Source organism: Grammomys surdaster, unplaced genomic scaffold, assembly GCF_004785775.1.
Source record: "Grammomys surdaster isolate TR1022 unplaced genomic scaffold, NIH_TR_1.0 185, whole genome shotgun sequence".
NCBI classification, from domain to species: Eukaryota; Metazoa; Chordata; class Mammalia; order Rodentia; family Muridae; genus Grammomys; species Grammomys surdaster.
In genome coordinates, this window is record NW_021604630.1 from 10,696,943 (window position 1) to 10,705,986 (window position 9,044).

A 9,044-nucleotide genomic window follows, 5' to 3' on the forward strand; every position below is an offset into this window, starting at 1 on the left:
TAGCTGCCTTTAACCTGACTACACAACCTGCCCAATTTTATCAACCAATAGGAAAATGCCAAGGCCAAAGACATTCCCATGGCTATTAAAAGCATGTACTGTTCTTATAGGAGACCTGAGTTCAGTTCCCAGCAATCCACACTGGTGGCTGACAACTGCCTGTAACTCCAGCTCTGGGGAGCCTGACACACCTTCTTCTGGCCTCCCTATAGGTGCTCAGAAATGCATATTCCCACCCAGAGACACCTACACACAATTCAAACAACAAATGAATCTTTTGGGTGATAGCTCAGCAGTTAAGAGCACTTCTTGCTCTTCCCCAGAAACTGGGTTCAGATCCCGGCACCCATACCTCAGGTCACAACCCATTGTAACTCCAGGAAATCTGATCCCCTCTTCTGACCTCCACATGTACCAGGCATGCACATGGTACATACACACACACAGGCAAAACATACATATACACACACAATAAAATAATAACTAAATGAAAATATTGTCCACCACAAATAAATATAAAACAAACATGTTTTTAAATAAGTCTTTTAGCCGGGCAGTGGTGGGGCACGCCTTTAATCCCAGCACTTGGGAGGCAGAGGCAGGTGGACTTCTGAGTTCAAGGCCAGCCTGGTCTATACACCCAGGACAGTCAGGGCTACACAGAGAAACCCTGTGTCAAAAAACCAAAATAAATAAATAAATAAATAAGTAAATCTTTTTTTCAAATATAGAGGCAAAAAGAAACTTCTGAGAGTGACTTGTAAATTTGTTGGTTTTATTATGGAGGTAGTTTAAGAATAAAAAGACATGCAATCTATTCTTATAATACATCAGTTGTGCTTCGCAAAAGTTATATTAAAAGCCACACAAGAAGATGAATGTCAAAAGATAAAATATATACTGGCATGTACAGTTTCACTCTGTACATTTTAATCTACATGATTTATATGTTAATATAAAAAGTGTTAATAGATGTGGCAAAATGTCAAATTGTGAACATAGCTTGTGATCTTTTGTGTAAGAAAGAGAGTATCAGAACACGTTTGCATGTGCCAGTGTCTTCATGTAAGTCCTGAAAAGATAAATTAAAACCTAATGACACCTGTCACCTATGGTCCAGAGAATGGACAGGGAAGAGCACTAAGCTACTCCACAAAATCTCTTTCTCTTTGAACTCAGTGGAGACAAAATAATAATTGAAGACTATTTCCAGAGAGTTTACTAACTGGACAAATGGGGATAAAGTTGACAGAGGGAAAAGAAAAGGTAAAATCGGCAGTTTCTAAACTCAGAGACAGTTTGAAACTATAGACAAGAAATGTGTACTGCAAAATTCAGCCACGCTCAGGAGAAATGTTCACATCTTAAGGATACAGAGTGGATCTGAACTGGATCCCACTTGCCATGTAACTTCCTGTCTGCCAGGAATAAATGTTTCACTAGACATTCCTCAGTACTTATGGAAGGTTGGTTCTCCACACTTATTACCCATCCCCCTCCCCCAGATACCAACCCCCTCAAATGCTGAAGGCCTCACTACATCATGTGGTGCAGTATGTTTATATGCCCTGTGCACGCCTCCCACACACTTTGAATCTTCTCCAAAGTATTTACTATACTCAGGACAATATAAATGCTGTACAAGTAGTTTTCACATGATATTGTTTAGGAAATAATTATGAAGAAAAAGTCTTTTCATGTTCAATACAGATACAATTTTTTAAAAAATCCTTTCATCCAAGGTTTGTTGACTCTGAGGATCTAAAAGCCTTTTGTATGAAGAACTGATACATCTCTCAATGTATTTACTAATTATATTTAAAATTAAGCAAGCCTCAACACTGTGCTAAGTACTCCTATTGTGGTACCAAATCAACCAGATATTAAGTATACATTAGAGACATCTACACACTAAGCACACTTCACGGCACTTCCGGGAACTCAGAAAAGCATGCATGGAAGATGAGGCTCACTCCCTTGCAGGACAATTGGCTAGTCGTCAGTTGTTCAATGAGTAGGTCCAAAGGAATGGGACAAGCCAGATGACTCCAGAGACTTAACAAATTCTCTACCTTTCGAATACAGACATATGACCAGGATCTACAGATGTTGGAAAGGAAATGGACCAAACTTGTCCTCAGTCAGAGAGGGATCCAACATGGTCCCAGTTTTGCTTGCCTGTTGTCTTACTGTCTTTCAGCCAGTTCTTCTCTACACTGCTAGGCTCCGAGAAGCGGTCTTTTAGTCTCCTCCTTCCTGTCAGAGTCCACTCTCTTCAAGACTTGGTTTCATCCTGACTCAGTTTCCTAAATTCCAGCTAACAAGTTCCATTTGCCACGTGGATTCATTTCTTGGGACTCTTATAACAAGATGTCACTAACTAACTATATGTCTTCAAGTAACAGACATTTGTTTTCTGGCTGTCCTGGAGGCTAGCAAATCATGTATCACCATAATATAGAAATTCATGCACCTTCTAGAGGCTCTAAGGAAGGGCTCTTCTTTGCCTCTGCCAACTGCCAGGAGCCTCACACATTCTTTAGCTTGTGGCAACATCCACCCTACCCTCTGTCACAGTCGTTCCTTCTCTTCTTATCTTCTCTTATGGGGACACTAGTAATGCTGGATCAAGAACCCACCCTACTGCAGTATCGCCACATCTTAACGTGTAAACTGCCTGTTCAAGAGTTCTGTTCCTCACCCACAGGTATCAAGGGGTAAGATGTCAATGTATATTAGAGAATAGGGACAGACAGAAAGCAACCAAGATAGCCTGAATTTCTACATTTTACTGAGCAAGATCTGCACTATACAAACAAGTCACTTTTGCTCATCAAAGCAATAATCTTTAACCTACCTCCCAGCACCAGCTTCCCACTGGTATGAAGGGGTGTGAAGGAGATGAACAAAAAAATGTAAAAGCTAGAAAAACCCCTTCCTTCCGCCTTGGGGAAGAAGAGCAGAGACACGGGTGTGAAAGCAGGGGCAGGCCACCTGACTGTGACCCTGCCTACCATGTTCCTGCTGCTACACTACACTAGACTTCTGCTCTTCCAGCACGATGCAGGCAGCAGAAGGCTGAGGGGGTGGGATGCAATGGGTGGCTTCTCCAGTGGGGACTTTTGTCGGGCTTGCTGCCACACCCAAGTCAGTTAACCCTGTGTCCATTGGTGATAGCAGGAAAAGCCCCAAAGTCAATTCAAAATGATGGCATCTGCAAGCTGAAAGGACCAGAGACCTTAGCTGTCTCTTAGTTCACAGTCAGGGAAGTCAGGAGCAGATGAGTTACGGGACTTATGGAGGAGGCAGAGGAGCTGAATTCTACCCCTCCTGTCTTTGCTAAAGCCTCCAAGTCATCAATGCTTCAAAGGAGGCGTAAGTGCTACAAAAACAGAAAGCATGGTAGCAGACTTTTAGTGGCTAGAGGACTTGTCTCTGTTTGCTGAAACACTTGTCAGCAACACTACTTCTGTATATATCCAGCCAAGACCACCAGGGCTCATGGGAAGGTAGTTAGGTAGGCAGGTAGGCAGGTAGGCAGGCAGACACACAAATCTTTGCAGATATTTGCAGTCTGGCCTACTCTGAGTATTGATGTTTGTTGTCAACCTAACCAGAATGAGCAATCCCTACAAATTTGGTAGAGTATACTTCTGGATATGTCTATGAAAGTGTTTCTAGATATGATTGGCATTAGGGTAAGTGAATTAAGGAGAGAAGACCTACCTTGGATGTAAAGATCACTGTCTAATTGCCTGGGGACTCACAGGGCACAAAAGGATCAGAAGCAGAAGAGGAGAGGAGGCTCACGTCTTCAGACTGGGTCTATTTCACTATTTCCTGGTCTGCAGACACCAGACTTTTCGTGAGGACTTGCACCAGTGACATGCCAGGGAGCTTCCAGCCTCAGATTGGCTGAATTTTGTCCTTGGGCTTCAAATTTTTTGGACTAAGGAGCTCCTGTTACCCCTGGCTCCCTACCCTACTGCTGACCACAGTGGGGCTAGCCACCCTCTGATCACAGATTCACATCTAACGAGTCCCCTCATACACTGATAAGCATCTTATTGGTTCTGTTCCTCAGGAGAACTCTGACGTCCATCTGCCTGTGAAGGCTCATGGATACAGCAATGGAGGTGATGGAGGCTGAGACCTGGCTGTGAGGACCAACTCAAGCTCTGTCTCTGAGTTCATACCACCATCTTCTCCTCTAAGGCAAAATGTGCTGACTCAAGACACTCGGCAGTACACAAGCTTACCCATCTCGAACGTTATCTGACCCTCACTACGTGCCTTTCTTCTTCAGCAAGTCTCCAAACTTCTTCCTGACTCACATTTCATGAAGATCAGACTCTGCTTGGCTCTAAGTTCCTCTATATTGCATGAAACAGTGACTTCAGGCTCTGCCTTGCCCTGTGCACCTCCAGTTTACAAAATGGCTTTTTTGAGTACAAATGCAGAGATGGAATAACTTTGTACCCTTGTGTATGGACCCACCATCACCTATCCAGCATCCCGTGTGGCCCATAGATAAATGCCTTGTCCGAACAAGTAAAATGTTCTATTCATGAATCTATCAGAATAGCTTGGGAACATGTGGGCATACGGGTGTATTAAAACCACACAAGATAATTGAGGCCTGAGAACTGGTCAAACACAATAGGCCAATGAAGGGTGACACTCTACACAATAGGCCAATGAAGGGTGACATTCTTCCCCTGTTATCACATTTCTCAATTCATACATCAAGGCATCAACAGGTAGAGAACTACCTATTGTCAAAGGGGGTGGAGCACTTTATGTGTCCTACTCGATTGCCTTGCCCGCAAAGTCTGGACCCAAATCTGCACCTCCCCCCATCAGCCCTAAACCTTTGGTTGTACCCGTGGTTCACCACTGCACCTCTCCAATTGAGACCACAAGCACCTTCTCTAAACACCTGTAGTGGCTTGCTTTGCATCTGTATCAGCTCTGTCTCTGTGCTCACACCGCCTTCTTATCACCTCTGAACTCTGCTCTCTTTAACCCCTTTGCAGCTACCCTGCAACACACACAGAGACAAAACTGTTTCAAGGGTGCTGTGTGATTTGGGAGTCAATATTAGTATCTGAAATTGGAATAAAAATATCCATGATTTCCAGAGGTCAGCTTTCAAGTTGGAACTTGTGGATAAATCTCAGTCAATGAAACAAATGTAGCTTGTGAAGGTACTTTTATTCCATAAATTCTGACATTGTGGAAGAAACAAACATGTCCGTCAATGTTTGGGATAGAGCATGCTCACAACGCATCTGTCCTGTTTTAACTGCTCTTTAATGACATCTGTATCCGTTAGTTTTCTGTTGCTTTGATCATATAGTACCGAAGCAATTTCTAGAAGGAAGAGTTTATTGGGCTTGTGGTTCCATAGAGACTATCATGGCAAAAAGGCATAGCAACAAGAGGTAGGTATGGTAGTCACAGCCGGAAGCTAAGAGCTCACATCTTCAACCATAAGCATAAAGAAAGCGAGCAAACTGGAAGTGGGGTGAGCCTATATACTCTAAGCATCTCAGTGAGACAGTTCCTCCAGCAGGGTCACACTACCTAAACCTCCAAGCACCACCACCAAATACCTTCACCAATGGCAGACATTTCTCATTCAAACCAGCATACCACCTGACTCATCCTCTTTAAGGATTATCTTATGTGTTGGATAGCCAACAAACTGTTGCCAAGAGCACACTGTGTACAGGCCTGTGTAAACAGTGGCCGTGAGAACCATGGCTCTTAACCTTAAGAAGCTTATACTATATAGGGAGAGAGAGAGAGAGAGAGAGAGAGAGAGAGAGAGAGAGAGAGAGAGAACATTATAACCCCTAAAATAATCTCTACAACCAAGATGGGTCTTCAGAAATCCATAAGCATCGCCCAAGACCACCTGAAAAGTCAAGAAAAATTTCAGACAGGATGGAGAATTGGGTCAGGATAGAACTATGAACAGCAATATGCTAGGTTGACAAAGCAGTGGAGAGGGAGCAAAAAGGAGGGATAGTTGTGACCGGGGTCTGGGCAGTCATGGGGTGAAGGAGTTGTTGTCCAGTTTATTCCCTGGCACAGACAAATGTAGGCTTAGATTTTTTTTAAACCTTCTTTTAATAAGAGTTTTTAAATGCTTTAGCTTCCCTTCTAGCCTACCACACACCAGTAGTAGTGGAAGGGACACCAGAGATAGTGGAGAGGAAAGGTTAATAGAGCAAAGGATGACGCTGTGTGGTATTGGTTCACCTTGCCATTCTTTGCTGGTCATCATTCGTCATGACTTCATAGAGAGAAACGCACCAAAAAACTTCTGATGATGTTCTGGCAGCTTCTTGCTACTCTGGGGACTCAGGCCAATTGACAGAGCCTCTTGGTTTTTTCTAGATGGACCTGCCACTGCTGGTTTGTGAATGGTGTAAATCAAGCTGCCGCTGCTGATTTATGTAAACTGAGCTGCTGCTATCTGGACAATGCAGGCTCAGACTGGATTTACTCTAAAGAACTATGTCTGAACAGGTCCACATCCTCCTTGGCTCTATAAACCTTTCCTTTCCACTACCTCTGGTAGGTAGTGAGCAAGAAGGGAAATTACAACACTTAAAACCCCTTATTAAAAGAAGGTTTGTTTAAAAAAAAATCTAAGCCTAGTGACAAAGGATTGAATGACCAGAAAAGACAGAAGACCAATCTGGGGAGAAAGAGAAGGTAGCAGCTTTGTCTCTCTGTGTTGTGGGAGAGGCCTCGAGGTAGAAGGAAGTCTACCAAACCGGTGCTTGGATATTTTAAAGGGCTCCTGAGAAGGCCCTTTCCCCAGGTGGTCCTGTGTAGACACCTACTCCCATGAGTGTTCCTCTACCCTACTGCCCCTCCGATTCTCACCCCCACACCCCCACTCCCACCTCTACCCTCCAACCCCCAATACCAGCTTTCAATTTCCTCATCTACCTATGTCCCCCTAACTCTGCTTCATGGTGGTGTCGTATCCACTGCTGGCTAGAGAGAAACCGTTCTAAACAGAGGTCCTTGGATGTCAAACTGTTAAAACAATGTGTTCCGAAGGATTAAAGCTTTCCCCAGAAATCCATGCCAGGGAAGGGAAAGGCTGAAGCCTGGTGTCACCTGTAGGAGGAACTTGTTTCCCAGGAGGAGATTTTACATAGTTCTGACCCCCCACACACAAGCAAACCAACCACCTTACAAGAGTTGACGCCAAGGCAGGTCAGCCATGGGCAGGGCCACACCTTGCCAGGATTGCTCATCAGTCACGCTGGCTAACACTCACTTAAACTTCAACCCCATGTTAGTCCACAGAGACAGGTCAATGGATCTCTTTGTTCCTCTTCCCAGTGTGACTACGTAGGTTGAACAAATCTCCTTTCTCTGCTTTTCCCTATTAGTTTTTCAGTGTAATACTGAGACAAAGAGGCCACGCCTAGCTTATTGATTGGCACTGCGAAAGGCCAGACGTTGACTCTAAAACTGCTTAACAGTCCCCAGCTGAGGAGAAGATGAGAAAGAGTAGGACCAGGCCTTGTCTCTATTGCTGTACGGCCCCGGGGTCATGCCTCTTTACTGGACTGTGTGAGGGAGACTTTGTTCCTTTGGAGCTTAGCATCATCAACAATGACCACACAAAGCAGTGCAGGAGCGTATGATCTCAGGATAGGGCCAAAGACGCCAAAAAGTGACGTACAGTTTATGACGTAATGCTCCACTACTTTCCATGGTTCGGCTAATTTCACAGAAGGTTGTCAGGTGAAGTGGGCCAATTCCATGTATGTTAAACTTACAGAAAATCATCATACAACCCCTGGCCATTGAGTATGATCATTCTAAGCATGTGAGACAATTATTTCTCCAGTAATTAGCAAACTAGACAAAGATGAAGACTAGACTCAGAAGAAAAATGGCTGAGCCTGGTGACTATTGTCTATAGCACTCAGTAGAACCAGAGCAGGCATGGCAGGGAAGATATAGAAAAGGTCTAGGGGCGGGGCGGCGTGTGTAGGGGGAAAGCCTCGGTGTCAGCCATCTTTCAGTTGTGTTCACAGCCTTCGCCGCACCGCTGCTGCTCTCTAACACAAGGAGGTGCCCATACCATGGCTCGTACAAAGCAGACTGCCCGCAAATCCACCGGTGGTAAAGCACCCAGGAAACAACTGGCTACAAAAGCCGCTCGCAAGAGTGCGCCCTCTACTGGAGGGGTGAAGAAACCCCATCGTTACAGGCCTGGTACTGTGGCACTCTGTGAAATCAGGCGCTATCAGAAGTCCACTGAACTTCTGATTCGCAAGCTCCCCTTTCAGAGTCTGGTGCGAGAAATTGTTCAGGACTTCAAAACAGGTCTGCGCTTCCAGAGTGCAGCTATTGGTGCTTTGCAGGAGGCAAGTGAGGCCTATCTGATTGGCCTTTTTGAAGATACCAACCTGTGTGCTATCCACGCCAAACGTGTAACAATTATGCCAAAAGATATCCAGCTAGCTCGCCGCATACACGGAGAGCGTGCTTAAGAGTCCACTACGAGGGGAAACATTTCATTCTCAAAAAAATTTCTTTTCCTCTTCTTCCTGTTATCAGTAGTTCTGAATGTTAGATATTTTTTCCATGGGGTCAAAGGTACCTAAGTATATGATTGCGAGTGGAAACATAGGGGACAGAATCAGGTATATGGCAGTTTCTCCACGTTCATTTGTGTGTGAATTTTTAATATAGATGCAAGATGTAAAGCATTAATGCAAGCAAAAGGTTTCAGTGAACACATTTCAACAGTTCAACTTTATAACAATTATAAATAAACCTGTTAAAATTTTCTGGACAATGCCAGCATTTGGATTTTTTAAAAATAAGTAAATTTCTTATTGACGGCAACTAACTGGTATTTGTAGCATTTTTATCACCCTGTAGATTCCATCCATCACTATACTTTTCTAACTAAGTTGTCCTACATGCAAGTACATGTTTTTAATGTTGTCTGTCTTCTGTGCTGTTCCTGTAAGTTTGCTATTAAATACATTAAAGTATAA

The 9,044-nt window shown here is 44.0% G+C and overlaps 1 protein-coding gene across 1 annotated transcript; it reads left to right on the plus strand.

Moving 5' to 3' along the window:
- The first annotated feature begins 8,109 nt into the window (after positions 1-8,109).
- Positions 8,110-8,533, plus strand: LOC114621848 (histone H3.3-like). Its single transcript, XM_028768174.1, has one exon. The coding sequence runs from the start codon at positions 8,121-8,123 to the stop codon at positions 8,529-8,531; it is 411 nt and encodes a 136-aa protein (XP_028624007.1). The 5' UTR covers positions 8,110-8,120; the 3' UTR covers positions 8,532-8,533.
- The last annotated feature ends 511 nt before the right edge of the window (positions 8,534-9,044 follow it).